This window comes from Echinops telfairi, unplaced genomic scaffold, assembly GCF_000313985.2.
Source record: "Echinops telfairi isolate 266 unplaced genomic scaffold, ASM31398v2 ScPeMD7_7457;HRSCAF=8495, whole genome shotgun sequence".
Classification (NCBI taxonomy): Eukaryota; Metazoa; Chordata; class Mammalia; order Afrosoricida; family Tenrecidae; genus Echinops; species Echinops telfairi.
The window spans coordinates 13,548,150-13,567,597 of NW_022111357.1; the positions used below are offsets into that span (position 1 = coordinate 13,548,150).

Genomic DNA, 19,448 nt, shown 5'->3' on the forward strand with positions numbered 1-19,448 from the left:
AGAGGAGGAGGGGAAGGTGTTCCCAACCCCGACTGCCAGTCTCTCTAGCCCTTCTCTTAATGGTGACCAGGCTCTCCCCATACCCCTAGGCTTGTCCGCACCCGCCAGTGTCCCTCCATTAGCCAGGAGCAGGGACGGCTCTTGGACTGCTCACCATGGTCACTGGTGTCACCTGCACCCTGGGTGGGGTCCCTGTGACAGTGACCCCCATTGCTCTCTCCCCACAGGTGGCTGCGCTGGAGCGGCAGATCTTTGACTTCTTGGGCTACCAATGGGCCCCCATCCTAGCCAACTTCCTGCACATCATGGCGGTGATCCTGGGCATCTTTGGCACAGTGCAGTACCGTTCCCGGTACCTCATTCTGGTATGGCTCACCCAGTCCCTCCCAACCTAGCCTCTTCCCCTGACTTCTGCCCGCCCCTCCTTGCCCCCCCCCGCCCCCCAGCTAGATCTCCCACTCCTGCCCCAGGCATCCAGAGTCCTGCTCTGTCTTAGCCATTGGGGTGGATGTCCCAAATCCCAATGCTTAGTTGGTATTCTTTTAACGAATTTCCTCTGGAGACAATCCAAGCCTTCACATATCCTTTAGGGAGCATCTGCCACATACCAGGTGCCACTAAGAGCTGTGTGAGCTTTCCCTCCTCTTTACACCAGCCCTGTGAGGTGTGTTTTCGACTCCATGTCCCAGATGAGGAGAGTGAGGTTTCTGGAGGTGGCTGGGCAGCCTTCACAAGCCACTGTGAGAGGGGAGCCCAAGATGGGCCTGGGTTTCAGTTTCTTGGCAGCGTGTCCTGGTCAGCTGGCTGCTGTGCTGGGTTTGACCCGCGGGTAGACTGGGGTCTGTCCTTGCACAACCATGCTCATCACGGCCTGCTCTAGAGCAGCCGGCCTGCACTTCAGTGCCAGGAGTTAGATTTTGTGTCTGCTTCCCTCCCGCCTTCTTCCTCATTCCAAGCCAGCCTCCCAGGGCCCATCAGACTTCTGTTTTCAACCAAACCCACCCATGCCCCTGCTGTTCCCGAGTGATCTTTTCCCAAGCCTCTCTTGAGGGAAAAGGCTTTTGACGTAGATTCACTGCCTACATGTTGGACGCCCACAATGACAGTGGCACACAATGTCACACTGTCACCAGAGCCCACTCCTACTCGTTCTAGGGACTCTCCCACCACCCACGGGCCAAGCTCCGAGGCGCCAGGTGAACAGGACCCTCCCCAAGCCCTCTCTCACCCAAGGTAGGAGAAGGGAGCCCTTCTCTGTTATCAGGCGAGTGTCCGACACCTGTGTGAGCAAGACTCCCTGCCAGGGGACAGCCGCTGACCCACAGGCACAGGACTTGAGTGGAAATAACGGGCTCCCGAAGCACTTCCCATCCCCTCCCTGGCCCGTCGCTGAGGGAAGGAGGCATTTTTCTTCCCAGAATTGGCCACGTCTGGGCCCAGGAGGACTGAAAGGCCAGCCCCTGCCCTCCACATCCAGCCAGATGGAGGGAGGGCTGGGGCCGGGGCACGGGCTTCGGTCAGTCAATGGAGTCTGCAGAACCAGGAGGGAAGGAAGAAAGGGTGTGGCCTAGTAGTGAGCCTCCAGGGTCCCGACCTGGGACTGGAACCCCTTCCCATCTGCTCCCCCTACCCATTGCCCTGTCCTTACCCCCTCATCCCTTCCACCAGCCACAGCCGAGTGTGAGATGTGCCCACTTGTATACTCAGCCACCAGGCTGTGGGATAACTTCCTGTCTCTCTCGTCGGAGGCTCCTAGCATCCTTAGGCTTCAGCTTCAACTTGCCTCTTCACAAGGATCACAAGCACTTATAAGAATGAAGGCTGCTTCTTCAGTAGTGAAGCGCTTTTCCACCCCTCCTCCCTCCTCCCTCCTTCCCCGCTATAGAAAATGCCTGCCCTCTGCCTCCCACATGACCCTGACAGTCACTTACAAAGACCAGCTGTGGCCTGACATGCACCACTTTGTAAGCCACTTCTTATAGCTGTTAGCAGATCCACCCACCCGAGGGCCTGCTGAGAGCTAGTCACCACCCTACAGTGGAGAGTAAGGTGGGCAAGGTCCCGGCCCTCTAGTGGCCTGCCGTCTCTAAGTGTCATTTGCTCATGTCACAGTCCTCTAGAGATCGCTTAAAACATTGAAGTTGGTTCGTCAGAGTTTAGCCTGTGCAAGGTGGGGTAAGCCCTAGGGAAAAATGTATTTAAAATACTCCTGAGCTCTTTCTTTCTTTTTTTTTTTTTCTTTTATATTTTTTATTTATTTAAATCATTTTGTTAGGGGCTCATACAACTCTTATCATAATCCATACACACATCAACTGTGTAAAGCGCATTTGTACATTCATTGCCCTCGTCATTCTCAAAACATTTTCTCTCCACTTAAAACTGAGCTCTTCCTGGAAGCAGATTCAGAACCAGCAGGTCGGAAGGTGACCCAAGAAAAAGCTCAGTGCCAGTGAACCGATGCCGACTCACGGGACCCGATAGGACAGGGCAGAGCTGCGCAGCCCTTGAGCTTCATCTCCACCAATGCGCCCCATCCTCATTACCCAGGCCTGCCTCTGACCCCACCTCTGCTTTTCCCAGTATGCAGCCTGGCTGGTGCTCTGGGTTGGCTGGAACGCGTTTATCATCTGCTTTTACCTGGAGGTCGGCCAGTTGTCCCAGGTAAGCCTCAGGCCTCTCAGTGCCGTGAGACAGAGATTCTACTGCTTCCCCAGGGGTCCCACGTGTGGGGTTTGGGGGCACCATCTGTTGGTACCCTCCACACAATCACATAATCGGTGCTCCCCCAGTTTGTTCCTGCCCTCTCTGCATTTCTTTAAAACAAACGAAGGAGCAGATAAGGCCAAAGAAAAGTTTGTGTGGAGATGGGCTTGAGGCCCCCGTTGATCACAAGCTCAGAAAAAGCAGTAGTATGTAGTGGCCCAGAGAGCAACTCTTACCAAACCCACCCAACCCGCTGCTCTGAAGTCATCGCGGACTCACAGCAGCCCTGTCTCCATGGAAGCAGACTGCCGCATCTTTCTCTCACCCCCCTGCCGGCTAGCAACTGCGCACCTGAACCACTGTGCCACCAGGCCTCTGCGTCACTCTTCGCCCTCTCCAGTAGCGACAGAAATGTCAGAGCAAGGCATGTCAAAGGGCTGTGGCCCTGGTACGGCTCAGAGACTTGTATTTATTCAAGGAAAATCAAAGGGACTGTCATATGGGGAAGAGCCCTGGCATTGTGGTTATGCATCGGGCTGCTAACTGCAAGGCCAACAGTTTGAAACCACCAGCTGCTCTGTGTGTGGGAGAAAGACAAAGACCAGGCGTTCTACTCCTGTCAAAGAGTTACAGCCTCAGAAATCCACCCTGTCCTACAGGGTTTCTGTGAGTCAGAACCGACTTGATGGCAGTGAGTTTGGTGTTTGGATGTCTTTGGGTAGAGGGTGGGGGTGGGCAGTGCCTGGGGACACTGTTGAAGCAGTCAAGCTACAAACCCAGGGATCTAAGTTCAAACCCAGCAGCCGCTTGGCAGTGGAGCAGCGCTGGGGCAGTCTGCTTCTGTGAAGATGACAGCTTGGGAACCCTGGGGGCAGTGCTGCGCTGTCCTGCAGGGTGGACTCGAGGGCAGTGGGCTTGGTTCCTGTCGGATGGAGAACTTGTACAGAAGGTGTATTTCGCTTGGAGGACACCATGAGAGGACGGCAAGTCCAGGGGGAGACAGTGTCCATTTTCAGAGTGGATAAGAACCTGGGCTTTGTAACTTGGCGCAGCTAGATTCAAGTCCCAACTCTGACATTCCTGCGTGACCTGGGGAAGTGCCCTCACCTCACTGAGCTTCCGTTTCCTCCTCTATCAAGTGGAGGTCACGTCAACCCCAACTAAATGAGGTTGCCAGAGGAGGAGATGATAGGCATCTAAGGGCTTATTCGCCCGAGCAGCACACAGCGGGTGAGTGAGTGCATGTGTGAGTGAGTGAGTGGATTGATGAGGATTGAGGATGCCCATACCTGAGAGCTGCTTGAAGCTAGCCCTGCCTCCATTGGATAGAGAGAGGCTGGAGATCGAAGCCACCAGAGGTTTACCCAGGGTCACACACAGGGAGAGAGGAGCGAAATGGGCCATGAATGGGACCAATATTAAGGGTTTCACCAATCAGTGGGCAATTTGACCTGTTCACTCACTGTTAGTGCTCCTTCCAGCCTGAAATTCAGGAGTCTGTAGTAGATCAGCAGCTGCCCCTTCCATTCCAGGCATGGGAAAAGTGAAGTCTGCATGGCCATCTAGTGCCATCTACTGGCCAAACGTGGACAGGTGCAGACTCCCAAGCTCCCTCATCAAACCTGCTGAGGAGGCTGCTCTTGCTGAGTCCCAGTATGAAGCAGGCCTTCCATAGGGTCTCCTGGGACTTGGGGAGTTTCTCTTTCTCCTCCCTGCTCAGTATCCCAGGCCCCTCTGCCCCCAGGACCGGGACTTCATCATGACCTTCAACACATCCCTGCACCGCTCCTGGTGGATGGAGAATGGTCCGGGCTGCCTGGTGACACCCGTCCTAAACTCCCGCCTGGCCCTGGAGGACCACCACGTCATCTCTGTCACCGGCTGCCTGCTTGACTATCCCTACATCGAGGCACTCAGCAGCGCTCTGCAGATATTCCTAGCAGTGAGTCCTTCTAGCCTGGCTTCCTGTTCTTGTCCACCCCACCCCAGGGGCGTTATCAAGTGCTTGTCAAGAGGGGGAGGGATCTGGGTCTTCAGGCCATACCTTGTAGCACCTCCCTTTGGCCCTGCTCCTGGCCTCCTGCAGGCAGGGAGCAGATCTAAGGAACAGGATGGCACATCAGACCGCGAGTCATTCTTGGGTGGGTTTCCATCCCCACTACACCCCATGTGTGACCTTGGAGAAGTCATCTTGCCCTCTCCAAGTGCATTCCCATATTTGCAAATAGGAACGACCGTACCCACCTCGGAGCATTTCCAGGATGAAAGAGACTGCTTGGTGATGTGGAAATGGTCCCAAACTAGTAGTCATTCCCATTTCTGGAAGAGGTGCTCTGGGTGAGCCCTGTTCCAGGCGCTTTAATCCACATAACTTCACATGATCCTCCTGACAACCGATGTGCTATTTTTTTTTAAAACATTTTATTAGGGGCTCATACAACTGTTATCGCAATCCATACACACATCAATTGTGTAAAGCGCATTTGTACATCATTCTCAAAACATTTTCTCTCCACTTAAACCCCCTACATTAGGTCCTCCCGATGTGCTATTTATCTAAGTCCACTGGGGGAAGCTGAGCGGCCCCCACCCCCACCCCAACCCCACCCCGTGAGGTAAAGTAACTACTTGCCCAAATTTACACTCCCAGAACAGAGAACAGGACTGGGTATGTTTGACTTCAACTTTAACTTCATCGTTTAACTTGGCGTTGTTCTATGGGTTTGGCCTCGGCCTGACACCTGTTACCAGCAGCCAGACCTGACAGGTATCCCATAGGTGCTCCCCTCCTTGACGCACTGCCCTGTCCCCTTTCCCAGCTGTTCGGCTTTGTGTTCGCCTGCTACGTGAGCAAAGTCTTCCTGGAGGAGGAGGACAGCTGTGAGTGCGGTGCCCCGCCCCTGGAGAAGTGCTGGCACGTGGCTGCTCGCTGCCCTGGCGCCTTCAGCACCTTGGACAGGGCCGAACGGCCGCGGCGGGAGGGACCTGGGCTGGCCCAACTGGCGGCCGGGAAGGAGCCCATTCCAAAAACCCCACGTGACCCTGCCCCTACTTAGATTTTACAAACCCCACCTCTGCCTGCCCAGCCCCTGTAATCTCGCCTCGCCCCGCCCAGCCCCTGGGGCTTGCTCCCTGGGAGGCCGCACTGCCCTGCTGACTCCACCCCCTCGGGGCCTGGCTCCACCCAGCCTTAAAGCTCCCTCTCTGTTTGGAGTCTGGCTGGTCCCACGCCGTCTCTGGCTTTGTCCCGGAGCGTGGGGCCCTGCGCTTCAGATGCTTCCCTAACAGGACCCTAGACGCAGGTTCCTATACACGCCCCGCTCCTACCTTCCAACCCCCCACCGCCACCCCACCCCGACCCCAGTAGCCAAACCGTCCTAATTTTGCCCCACCTCCCGCCCACAGTTGACTTCATTGGCGGCTTTGACTCCTACGGTTACCAGGCGCCCCAGAAGACGTCGCATTTACAACTGCAGCCTCTGTACACGTGGGTCCTGGCGGGGGGCGGGGGTGGGGGGGGTGGCGGAGCGGAAGTGGTGGTGGATTGGGATGTTAGTAGTGGGGTGGGGGAGTGCAGCGGAAGGGAGGGCAGCCGGGTTTCACTGCCCCTGTACCTTCAGGGACTTCTCTCTGAATTCCAACCCGCCTGCGTTCTCTCCAGGTCCGGGTAGCTTCTGCCCCGCGTCCTCCCACGGCGCCGCGCCCTGGGAGGCTGGACGGACAGCCGCTGCGGACAGACTGACAGCTGCTGCGGCCAGCTCCAGCCAAGACAGGAGGACGCGCCCTCTGGCGATTCGTGGAGCAACTGCAGCCCGTGCCGGCCCCCACCTAGATCTGCAGCCAGAGACGCGGACTTGGCCTTGGCCTTGGGCCCTTGCAGCTCGGACTTCAGGGGTGGGGCGGGGCGGGGTTTGTAAATTTTTTTAATCGCAGCCTTGGTGTGAGCTGAGGCCTCCCTTCCTTCCCCTGTCTCTACCATTCACCCTCCACTTGCATCCTGCTTTCTGTCCGTAGACAAAGCAGGAGGGACAGACACCGCACGCGCACACACCAGCCGTGGAGAGATACCTCGAACTGAGCAGGAGCCCTACTCTGTCACGGACTCTATCTGTGGCATTTCGCAAAACCCTTGTCTTCTCTAGGCCTCGGTCTCGCTGGCCTTCACTAATTTAAACAATCCCTTAGCAGGAGGAAGTCCTTCTAGCCTTCTCATTGGTTCCCAATTCCTTGGGCTAGGCTGGAATTGCTGGTCCCATTCTGCAGATGTGAAAACCGAGACCTAGTGATGGGAAGCCGTTTGCTACAGCCACACCGTTAGGCAGTTGGTGGAACCAGACCTTGAACTGCACTTTGTGTTTTTGCAGACTCCCAAACCCCAAGGCTGGTGATCTCTGAATCTCATTTCTAAACCCCCTTCCAGCTGGCACACTCTAGGATCCACATGATCTCCAACACACACACACACACACACACACACACACACACACACACACACACACACACACACACACGCACACACCATTGCCACCACTTGCCAACACCTCTCTTAAAGCAATATACCCGTTCTCTCGCTGGGAGCCAGATGGACGGAGCCCAGAGCCCTGAATTCAGCCTCTGACCGCAGCGGGCACATCTTTCAAGCGCTCTCCTTTAGTAAAGGAGAGCAGGGGCGCAGTTCAACTGCCTCACCCCTCTAGGTCCTTGAGGCTGGGTTTGCTGCACCTCCGACCCCCCTCCCCTTCACCCTGTCCACCAACCCCAGAAGGCTCCACCCACCTCACCAGATGGCAGACCTATGGTTCCCGAGTGGAGCCTGTGCAGAATGGGGGTGTAGGAGGGCCAGGAGCCCTGCCCTACCTTGGGGTAATATAGAAACAAGGCTTTTTACTCCACAGACACCCCTGAGGGAGGAGTCAGGCCTCGGTGTCATGCCTGTGAAAGGGGAGTGGGCCTGGCTTAGAATGGAGGATGGGACACTGGAGGGAGCCCCGACTCCAAACCTCTGCCTACCTGGCCTGGCCATGAGGACCACTCTGTCCTTGATCCCCACGCTTGGCCCTAGCACTTTCTACTCTGGGAGGCCAAATAGCGTGGAACTCAGACCACACTCACACTGTCCCATCTACAGTGCCGTGCCCTGTAGCCAGCCCCGGGACTTCTGCTGGCCACCAGGAGCACCAAGGCCCCAGATGGTCCACCCAGCCAGCTGGCGGGGCAGCTCCAGAGGGCAGCAGTCCCCTTGGGGCTGCACCAGCTCCTGCCTCCAGCCTCCTCTCCTACCACCTCTCCCACCTCACTCTCCTCCCTCTTTCTACTCAACGGGTTTAGCCACTGGTGCTTTGAAGCCTTTTGTTTTTATAAGATGGTCTTTGCACGGGGACTGGGCCCTTCTCACGGGGACCTTGTGAGGCGGGTAGTCCCTGGGTCTCTGTGCAGGTGGGTTGATTAAAGATGGTGTTTTCTTCTCTGTCTTCCTGTGCTCCTGACCTGTGAGTCAGCTGGGCTTCTCAGGGAGAAGTCCCTCATCGGGCAGGCGTGGGCAGGGGCAGGTTTGGCATGGTCATCATCGTCAAACATGGCTGGCCACTGTCCTGGCTGTGTGACTGAACAAGTCTCCTTTCTCTCTCTCTCTTTCTCTCATTCCTCATCCACAAGCCAGAGATTGGACTCAATCAGTGGGCTCTCCAACCTGGCTTCCCAGGCTTTGGGACAGGTTTCTGATGAAGTACTTTCCAAGTTTAAGCTTCCAAATAGCCTTTTCTTCTTGGTTGTGCCCTCCTCCTGACAGTTCGGCTGCATGGCTGCTTCTGGATGAGCTGTCAGGCACAGCTCCTACGTCCCACCCGAAACACAATTTCCTGGCAATACAGCCCAGGAATCCATATTGTTTTGTTTTTTTTCAGAAGAGTAATGTGCATGGCACAGGGCTGGCCAGTGTGCCATCCTCTCCTCTATAGGGGGCTCTTTCCGAGCTGCAGCCGACTTCATGGCACTTTAGCAATAGCCAAACCCAAACCAAACTCACTGCCGTTGTGGCGATGCCAGCGTGTCGCGGTCCTGTAGGACAGGGTCTATAGAACTGCCCGGGGGGTTCTGAGATTGTCACCGTTTACGGGAACCCCTGATGGCTTTGAACCTCTGACCTTGTGGATCTCAGCCCAATGCGTAACCACTATGCCAGCAAGGCCTCCTGCTAACATCAACACTGGGGTACAAACAGTCAAGCAAGTTGGGTTGCTTACTAAGAGCTGGACAGTTCAAAGCGTGGCGGGAGAAAGTTCGGGTGATTTACTTCTGTACAGATGGCTTCCATCCAGGCCCCTCTGCTTGGCCACAGGGAGGTGCTGTGAACCGAATCTCAACAATCCCCTTTTTTCATAAATAAAATACCACGAAGTCATGCTGGCTCCCAGTGACCTAACTGTGCTACAGGTAAGGACTGTGCCAGAGGGTTTCCCTGGGGTGGCCATTCTGGAATAAGGCCCCACTGACTGGGTTTGAACTGCCAGCCTTTACATTAGCAGTCGAGTGGAACCTCCCTAGATGCTTTACATTTTACACAAATTGTCATCGAGGAAGCACATGAAGGGCTCTATGCTCTGCCCTTACTCTTTCCAGTTGTGATTGCAGCTTGGAAATCTTTCCCCGGTAACACAAGTAGAGCCATACCCGCCCATCCACAGCACCACGGTAGAATGGGCATTTTTGTCACGAGATCCCCACGAAGCCCCGATGCAGCTAAGGGATCAGAAACAGGTTCTTACATAGGGATACCCTCATTCCTTTATGTCAACCCCTGTGGGCCGTGAGCCACGGGGACACCTGGGATCCCCAGGAAAGAAATTACAGACATTGATTGTCCTTGAGCTTGCTGGTCTACTGGTGAGCCCCCAGGATTAGTAGGCGGAAGGGTGATTCTGAGGACCTGGTGGAATGATAAGGGATCCTTACTTTAATGGGCGTTTCAAGGACATGGGATCAGACTATCCCAGGTGGGCGGGCTCAACAGCAGGAGCAAGGGTGGAGGTAGGAGGAGGCCTGGAGTTGAGAGCAAGAGAAGAGTGGTGTTCATTTTCTGCTGCTTTAACACATTATCACTTTAGTGACAAAGCAGTAAAAGTTGATTCTTTTAGAACCTTCCTTGCAGAACTCAAGATGTCAGCCAAGCCGCATTTCTTCTGGTGGCTCCAGAAGAGGTTCTGTCCCTGTGACTTTGCTAGCTTCTACAGCCTCCTGCAAAGGAGCCCTGGTGGTGTAGTGGTTGCATGTTGGACTGCTCACTGCAAGGTCAGCGGTTCAAAACTACCCACCACTCCTTGGGAGAAAGGCCGCGCTTTCTACTCCCATCAAGAGTGACAGTCTTGAAAACTCTTGGGCATTTCTACCCAGGCCTGTAGGGTCGCTGTGAGTCGGTATCGACTTGAAGGCAACGAGAGGGCTGCCTGTGTTCCTTGGCCCATGAGCCCTTCCATCTTCAAAGCCAGCAACATTTCTCTGCAACGCTTTCCAATGCATGTCTGACAACGGCTGAGCAAGATGGTCTGCCTTTAAGGATTCTTGTGATTAAATTGGGCCCACTAGGATAATCTAATCACACCTGCAACAGCCCATTCACCGTGTAACACAGAAGAGGCACTGCATCCGGGAATCCCAATTCTGATCCTGGGAACCCCGTGTGTCACAGGCTAATTGTACTCCATTAGGTTTTTAATGGCTCGTTTTTCAAAAGTAGATAGCCAGGCCTTGCTTCTCAGGCGCCTCTGGGAGGACTTTAACTCTCAACCCTTTAGTTTGCTGTCGAGCATCATCTTAACTGTATTGGTATCCAGTTGCTGTGTCCCATCAAGTCCATTCTAAGCACCCTGAGCCTCTAGGAGAGTAGTGCTGCTCCGTTGTGTCTCCTGGGCTGTCACTTTTTCTCCCTTTGGGGTGACAACCAAGTGCTTAACCACTGTGCCACCAAGACTGGGTCATCCTGTATCTAGCTACTACAAGCAGACAATACCCAAACAAACTAAACTGACTGCCGTCAAATCCAAGTCATAACTGCCCTATCTTGGATTTTCAAGACTAATCTCTGTGGGCGCAAACAGCCCCATCTTCCTCCTGTGGAATGGCTGGTACGTACCCGGTGATAGCTGCCCTAAATGTCAATGCATCCATTCCATGCAATGATTGTGGGTAGCGACAGAAGGATTTTGAACATAAGTGACTCACCCAGAAATATCCTTTACAGAGAACTAACAGAGGTTCCGAAGAAAACAGGATGGTATTTGGTGGGGTGCCAGCCCCCACAACTGAATGGGTCCAAAGGCTGGGAGTGTAATGGAGAGATAAAGAGACTTCAGGCAACATAAAGCATGCAAGGGTTCACCTCCACCGCCATGACTCCAGGAGCCAGGTCCACGCAGAGAGAATATATTTCCAACAGAGATTTATATACTCTGGGGGAGGTGGTGTTCAAACCCCCCTAGTTACAGGTAACCACGTACATAACAAAGTGGGCTGTACCCTAGCCCTAAAGGTCCCTGAGTACATTGGAGGAGTAACCCAACACCAGTGCTGGGGACAGGTATGAGGGAGTGGCTGTCTTCAGAACCTAGAGAGCTAGAAAGCTCTTAGTTCAAGCAGCGGGCTAGATAGCAATCAGGGATGTGCTGGATGTGCTTGCAAGAGGTAACTTGAAGGCAACACTATTAGGGGAGGATATAGTGGGGAACAGTGTTAATTAGAAGAATGTGATTAGGACTGTCTCTGACTGGGGGGAGGGGGGCGCGGGGGGACCTCCCTCCACCCCAGAAACCCGCCTGCCAAACTTCTTAACATAAGAGAATAAAGGATTCTTCCCATTCTTTGTTTCCCACAGTATTTTAATCTAATTTTCACGTGTGTCATGTGGATCTTGCTCCTGGCTGGGATTTTTACCTGGAGGCCAAGAGTTCCAGCATGTCATTTGGAGCTCTGGAGCTGGCTGGTGCTGGAGAGTAAAGATTTGAGTGGGGAGTCAAGGACCTTGAGTCCAAATCCCACAGTTGCCACTGGGGCAGAACCAGTCGAGCTGGTCTTCCCACAGAGCCTGGAGCACTTTCCCCAGTGCCGATGGACTCCAGCCATCTCCCACAAACAAACCCTTACAGAAGAACAGTCCCTGTATTGTCCACCTCTCTTCCCAATAACTGTTGAGTCATAAAGCGGAGGTGGGGGTGGGGTTGCCATCGAGCTGGCTCTGACTCACGTAGAACAGAACCAAACATGACCTAGTGCTGCACCATCCTCGTGATGGTGATAGGTTCAAATCCCCTGGGGTGGCCCCTGTATCTTCTGTGCCTTCCAACCTGTGGGTCAACTTTTGGCACCAGGTTGGGTAACATTCTGTTGTGATCCGTAGGGTTTCCATTGGATACGTCTCTAAAGTAGAAGGCCTTTCCTTTATGTTAGACTGGGAAGCAAACTTGTCCACAGAGAGGAGGGAAGAAAGACGCCAAGCAACATGCAGATCACCCAAGAGCAGAAGCTCAAAGAGAAGAACCCTTCCAGAGCCAGCAGAAAGAAAGCCTTCCCCTGGAGATGGAACCCTGCACTGGTAGCCTCCTCAAGACTTAGTTCTGGAGTCCTGGTGGCTTAGTGGTTACCTGCTGGGTTGCTAACTGCAAGGTCAGCAGTTTGAAACCACCAGCTGCTCTGAGGGAGAAAGATGAGGCTTTCTACTCCTATAAAGATGTATGGTCTTAGAAACTTACAGGGGGAAGCTCTCCCCTGCCTATAGCATTGCTCAGCTCCATGGCAGTGAGTGAAGAAAGGCTTGATTTAAAGTCTGAAGGAAATGGCCTCCTGTTCATGTGAAAGCTGGGTAATGGCCCCAAATAGAGAAGAAACAGATGCATCTGACTCCTGGAGCAGGTAAGGAATACTGAATGCATCCTGACTGTCAGAAGGGCAAGCACATCGGTCTTGGGAGTAGTACAGCCAGAATGCTTCTTAGAAGCCAGGATGGAAAGGCTTTGTCTCGAGGAGGGACAAAGGAGGAGGGATCGAATCTCGGAGGAGGCCTTGGCAAAGTTGAGGGTCAGGGAGAAAAAGGAAGACCCCCGAGATGTATTGACACAGCGGTGGCTGCAACAGTGAACCCCACTACAACGAGGGTGGTGAGCATGCCCTGGGGCCAGCGGCGTTTTACACAGGGTCTATAGTCTATAGTTTCTGGTCACTTCAGGCATTTTGTTCTTAACATGTTGTTGTGAGTTGGGAGGGTGAAGGTAGAGGGCCATCCTCCATTGACTTTCAGCAGTTTGTGCCCATTGTGATTCCCCTGATCCACTGCACTCCCTCCCCTCCAGGGTTCCGGTCTCCACCCCGTCTTTTCCCCTCCTCTGCCCGCTCTCCTTGGGCAAGTGCTGCCCTCTGATCTCAAGGGCTTGATGTTTCGAATGCGGAGGGAGGTTCGTTCAGTTCCAGACCTGTCTGGAGGAGGGCCCTCCAGGAAACCTGTTCCAGATGTTTCTGCTTGCAGATGTCTCTCACCTGGCACCTTCCTCCTGGGTGGATGACTGTTTTTCCACGGCTGTCTTCTCCCATTGTAAGACACTGCACTGAAGGAATTGGAACCAGGATTCCCTCAACTCTCATAGGACTTCCTGAGTAGAGCTTCAAAGACTCGATGTCTCCACAACAAGGTCACACTCACAGAGCTGCTGGCTACAAACCTGGGAACGCTGGGAACTGACCCAAACTAGGAGTTTACGCCCTCTTGTGAGAGGAACAGGAAGGAGGGAGACTTCTGAATGGCGTTTACCCAAGAGAGTGCAAAAGAGCTCATCTGCCCACCACGGATGCCCTAGGGCATCTGAGATCCTGAGGGCATCAGCAACACCCCCCCTGCCCGCCCCCCCAGCACCACAGTATGACAAACTGTTAGAGCAATGAAAGCACTCAACGCATTCTTTAAAGCAATAGACAATGAACTCCCCAAGGTGAATTTGACAAGTGCAGTAGGCTGGGGTTTACAGACATCCCCTGGGTTTTCAGCGCCTTGCCATTGGGTCCTAGGGATGAGGGAGGACCCAGTGCCAAGACCTGAATCCCTTAAAATGCAGATTCTTGCACCCCATCCCAGACACCGAACCTGCTATCTCCAGGGAAGGGATAGGAATCCACGTTTTTCATGAATACCTCTGGTTAGTGGGTTTGAGACATTCTGGGTGCATCCAACTAACCACTGACCTTCTCGCCCATCATGGGAAAGTATGCAGACAACTCCTGAAAATGAAGCAGAGGGTGCGGGGAGAGAGGAGACTTGGGTGCAAGCCCAGGCAGCAGAGTAGTTTGACCCAAGGTCAAGTTTTGGGAAAGGAAGGCTTCTCAGGGATGGTGGTGGTCGGCCCTTTTTTTTTTTCCATCCTCGGTCTCTGTTTCCTGGTGGAAATAAAGGCAGTCACACATGGTCCGAGGAGCCCTGGTACATGCTTCCTTGTTAACCAGAAGGTTGGTGGTTCGAAGCACCCAACTTCTTCACAGAAGCCTAGAAACCTTGGTGGGTAGTTCTAGTCTGTAACATGGTCTCTGTGCATCAAAATAAACTGGAGGGTCACCAACCACCACCACCACCACACCGTGCCACCCCTGCCCCGCAGCTGGGAGGCACACCCTTCTTGGGGCTGCTGGGCGGCACACCCTTCTCGGGGCTGCTGGCCATCCAGGACTCAGCAGCTGCCCTCTCAGGCTCTGGCAGGAAACTGAGCAGGCCCAGGCAAGCTGGAGCTGGAAGAGAGCCCTTTGCCCTTTAACTCATTCCGTGGCCTGGGGCAACTCCTCCGCCTCTGGTCCCAGTGAGTCAGCTATGGAACAAAGGGACCAGACTGGAGTTTGAGAACTTCTTCACTTCTGACATTCTCAGAGAGGGTTTGGGGGTGCCTTACAAAAATATCCATCCCTGGGCTCCACCTGTGTGTTACTGTTAGGTGGCAGTGAGTCAGGTCCCACCTGGAGCAAACCTACATGCAATAGAATTTTGTTTTCACTTAAATGCACAGCCCACCACCATCAAGCCTATTTAGACTCATAGCGACCTGTAGGGCAGAGCAGAACTGCCCCTTGGGTTTCTGAGACTTTAAACGGGAGCAGGCAGCCTCATCTGTCTCTGGCAGAGTGTGGCTGGTAAGTTCGAACTGCGGACCTTGTGGTTAGCAGTTCAGTGTCTAGCCCACTACATCACCAGGACTCCTTCCATTTCAATGCACACTAGCTTTTAATTCATTGAATCCCAAGCATCTGAGTTTATCCTCCAAATATTTATTAAGCACCTACTATGTGCCAGGAATTAAGAGTACGGCAGTGAATAAAACAGACAATAATGCCTGTCCCCATGGAGATGGACCATTGGGAAGAGATAGATGACAAATAAACAAGTAAACCAAAGGGTTGATCTGCTCAGTATCATGAAGAAAGAGAGGGAATGTGGGACCAGGGTCAAGGCCAGTAAGTTGGATGTCAGATCAGCTAGGGACATGAGAGATATCAGTTAGAAGGCCAGGTAGAAAGCAAAGGACACTGCAAGTGTAAAGGCCCTGAGGTAGGAGCGTGCCTGGGTACTGGAGGAAAGCAAGGAAAATGAGCAGTCGGTAAGGAAGTCAGAGAGAGGGGAGGACATCAGAATATCAGAATTGCATAGGACTTAAAGAAATGTCATGCACTTCAGCTTTCAATGTGACTGTGATGGGAGGAGTCTTTCTGGCTCCTCGTAGGGAACAAGCTGTCAGAGGTCCAGGGTGGAAGCAGAGAGACGTTAGAAAGGCATTGCAGTACTCCAGGTGAAATGCTGGGGGCAGCCGTGGAGGGAGAGAGTGGCAAAGGCTGGATTCCAAATGTAATTTGAGGACAAGGCCAACAGGAGATTGGACTTGGGGGGCGAGTGAAGGAAGCCCAGAAGGACTCCACAGTTTGGGGTCTGAGCATGTACAAGGATGAACTTGCCGTTGAGATGGAAATGACAGCAGTCACAGCAGGTTTGGGGAAGAATAGCCATAGTTTGGCCTTGACCCTGCTCAATCTGAGATACCTGTTAGGCAGTCAAGTGATGTGCCAAGGAGGCAGTTGAGTATAAGAACTGGAGTCCAGAGGAGAGTCCTGGCTGAAGATAAAGGTTTGGGAGCATGGGTGTTGAGATGATGCTTTAAGACACAAGAGAATGGAGAGAGCGTATGGGCAGAGAGGGGTGAGTGAAAGCTGGGTCCGAGGGCACCTCCAAATGTAGAGGTGGAGACAATTAGAAGGAACCAGAGAGGGAGATTACGGAAGAAGGTGGAATGAAAACCAGTGAACTGTTACTAATTAGAATTTTTGCATTGTTTCTCGGTTTCATGATTTCATTCCCTACCAAGAAATGTTACCGAGAACCTATTATTTAGGTTCTAGACACTCGGGCTATAAAAATAAAATAGCTTTCTCTCATAGTTCACATTCCAGGTAGAATGTATATATAATTTCTCATCTTCCTAAACAGTTAAATTACATTGTTCCCGTCTGTCTACAATGCTGACAGTGACTCTCCTGATATTTCAAAACCAGTGGGTTCAACTACTAGGGGTAACCCCCCAAAACAGAAACGCCCCAAAGCTATTTATTTGTTATAAAATAACCTTATCACCCTCAAAGTACTCTCCGTTACACTTAATACATTTGTCAAATCTGCAATTCTATTCTTGGAAACATTTTTCAAACTCATCTGGTGGCATAGCTGACATAGCTGACAGCACCTCCCTCATTTTTCTCTTCACCTCTTCTGTGCCTTGAAATCACTGTCCTTTCATGCTCCTCTGCATTCTTGGAAACAAAAAGAAGTTGCCGAGTGAGATCAGGTGAGTAAGGTGCATGGGGCAAGAGAGGTATGCTGTCTTTTGTCAAAAACTGGCGCACTGAGATGGCTGCACGAGCAGGTGCATTGTCATGGTGGCAAAACCAGTCCCCCCGTCCACCACAAATCAGGCCTTTTTTGGTCACACACTGATATGCAATCTTTTCAGAACCTCTAAATAGAAAACTTGATTAACAGTCTGACCTGCTGGAAGGAACTCCAAATGCATTATCCCCTCACAGCAAAGAAACAAATGATCTTTGATTTCACTTGGCAAGCATTTGGGGGCAAGGTGATGATGGTGTCTTCCACTGGCTTGAGTTATGTTTGCTTTGGGGGTTGTAAGAATAGCATCATGTCTTGTCACCAGTAATGAGCTTGGGGAAAAGTCTGCTCTTTCAAAGCAAGGTATATTTCCAGTCCACGCTCTTTTTGCTGGTCAATCAGAACCCAAGGCACCAATTTCACAGTGACCCTTCTCATTCCCAAATTTTCCATTAAAATTTGCTGAACCGAGCTCCAAGATAGTCCAGATAACTTCCCAGTCCCTTCAATGGTCCATCGTTGGTCTTTGAGCACAAGTGCACGAATTTTGTCTACAGTTTCATCTTTTGGGGAAGTTGACAGACGTCCTGCGATAGTCAGGCTTATGGTACCAACTAGGCCAACAGGAACATGTGGGCGGGGTTTAATCAGGTCACAGCTTGATTGGAGGAGGCCCAAAATAAATAAAGACAGCTGCAGTCCCACCTCCCTCTTTCTCCCTGGTGATCAGAGTGTGCTGGAGCGTGCTGCTGCTTTAGCTAGTTCTCTGCCTCAACTTGTGAGCTACAGTACCTGTGGGCCAAGCCAACCCATGGATCGTATAGCTAGAGCTTGAGGCTTCTTTGAGACCTGCTTCAGCACCTTGCTGGTGTACACATTGCTTGAGCTTGAGGCCCGTGGATCCTGTTGCCCTGCTTGAGTTTGAGATCCCATCAGGGCCTGCTTCGCTAAGCTTCTGGGCTACTGACTGGTTCTGACGGATCCTGCTACCTGCAGCCTGTGGGCAGACTGCCTGCCTGGCCTGAGGCTGTCTGCTTCTTTGACCTTGGACCCAGCAGCCCACATGAATTGAAGGACTTCCAGTATATTAACTGTTCCATGAAAGTGAGTTGAACTGAGCCCTCTCAACTGTTGTGTGAACTAATTAGCCGTTATATTCCATATATATATATCACATGTCCAGAATGACGTTTGTCATCAATTGACATGTCTCCTTTTTTGAAATGAGAAAACCACTCATACACTCGAGTTTTTCCCATAGGCTGTCCTTGTAAGCTGTGTTCAACATCACAACCGTTTCTGCAGCACTTTTCCCAAGCAGGAAACAAAATTTCACAGTCACATGCTGTTCTCTTAAATTGGCCATCACCAAAAACAAGGTTTGAGTGAAATCGCTTTTATGAAAATAATTCACCGACTGGAAAGAACCTCCCCAGGTGACGCACTGGGTGCAGTAACTCAGAATGAGTTGCTGGATGCTCACACTGAGAAAAATGCGTACGATGGGCTTTCCCCCATCTTTTTTGGAAGGCAGGGTGGGGTAACCCCTCGTATGACGGATAAGTATTATCAGAGCTTCTAGAGTATGAAAGACTAGGAAGAAAGACCTGGCAATCTACTTCCAAATATTGTTGATTTGTCTCATAACCCAACAGAACAAAATAGCACCTGGCCCCGCACCATCCTCACAACTGTCCCTATGCTGCGGCCCATTGGGGCAGCCACAGTGCCAGGCCAAATCCTTGAAGGCTTCCTCTCTCTCGTTGCTCCTCTACCAAACATCATGTCCTTCTCCAGGGACTGGTCTCTCTCCTAAGAACATGTCCAACATACATGAGATGACGTCTCGCCATCCTTGCCTCTAAGGAGCACCCTGGCCATACGTCTTCCAAGACAGGTTTGTTTGTCCTTTTAGCAGACCATGGTATTTGAAATATTCTTCTCCAGCACCACAATTCAAAGGAATGAATGCTTCTTGGATCTTCCTTATTCAATGTCCAACTCTCACACGCACATGATGCAATAAGAATACCATGGCTTGGGTCAGTCTCATGTTAGTCCTTAAAGTAACATCCTTGCTTCCAAACATTAGCTAATGAAAATCTTGATGGATCACAATAAATCATTATCCAACTTGTCTTCTTTGGACCTATGGTGGGGAGGAATCGCCTCCTGGAAGGCATTATCGTGTTTGGTGAAGGGGGGCACCAGCAGAGGTGACAGAGCCCCTCCCTGAGCGAGCTGGCACCGTGGCTGCAATGACAGACTCAGTCGTGCGGGTGACCACTGGGGTGATGCCAGATCAGGAGAGCAGTGAGAGCCAGTGTGGGCTTCTGTTAGACACGGGGTCACTGTGAGTCAGATCAACTCGATGGCAGCTAGCTGATTATCCGTGGATGGAGACACCAAAGCGGAGCTGATGCAGGCAAGCAGAGCAAGTGAGGATCTGGGGACGAGCCAAGGAGTGTTGGGAATTGGTCAGGGCCCCCAGACACTGAGAGCGGGAGGAAGGCTCTTCTCTAAAGTGGAAGCCCTGGACTTGCAGCCCCCCGGAGTGTGAGGAAGTATATTTCTGATCTATAGAAAAGAAAGAAACTGAAGGTGGCAGACATCAAGGCACTTACTGAGTGTTGTTGTTGTTAAGTCCCATTGAGTTGGTTCTGACTCACGGTGACCCTACGCACAAAAAAAGGAAGCAGCGCACGGTCCTGAAACATCCTCACAATTGTTCTCTTCATTTGTTTATCTTGGGGTTTTTAAACATTAAATTTTTTTTTTCCATTTCCAGGTAATGTTTTATTTTCTTCCACCATGTACCATTCTTTTTTTTTTTTTTTTAACATTTTAT

General features: G+C 52.2%; 1 protein-coding gene across 3 annotated transcripts; it reads left to right on the top strand.

The window, feature by feature from the left end:
• The first annotated feature begins 233 nt into the window (after window positions 1-233).
• On the top strand, window positions 234-8,177 carry NKAIN1 (sodium/potassium transporting ATPase interacting 1). 3 transcript variants are annotated; one of them, XM_004705030.2, is made up of 6 exons: window positions 234-365; window positions 2,584-2,664; window positions 4,451-4,648; window positions 5,526-5,586; window positions 6,112-6,193; window positions 6,368-8,177. In XM_004705030.2, the coding sequence occupies exons 1-6, from the start codon at window positions 306-308 to the stop codon at window positions 6,375-6,377; spliced, it is 492 nt and encodes a 163-aa protein (XP_004705087.1). In that variant the 5' UTR covers window positions 234-305; the 3' UTR covers window positions 6,378-8,177. The 3 variants fall into 3 exon arrangements, with proteins under 3 accessions (XP_004705087.1, XP_045154995.1, XP_045154996.1); XM_045299060.1 differs by having other exon boundaries at window positions 236-365; window positions 4,427-4,648; XM_045299061.1 differs by having other exon boundaries at window positions 283-365; window positions 4,435-4,648.
• Window positions 8,178-19,448: the final 11,271 nt, after the last annotated feature.

Bases quoted from the DNA above. Each gene is read 5' to 3' on its own strand.
- NKAIN1 (XM_045299060.1), top strand. From the start codon at position 306: ATGGCGGTGATCCTGGGCATCTTTGGCACAGTGCAGTACCGTTCCCGG. The intron at 366-2,583 runs GTATGGCTCACC...TGCTTTTCCCAG, and splicing joins GTTCCCGGTACCTCATTCTG to TATGCAGCCTGGCTGGTGCT. The intron at 5,587-6,111 runs GTGAGTGCGGTG...TCCCGCCCACAG, and splicing joins CCTGGAGGAGGAGGACAGCT to TTGACTTCATTGGCGGCTTT.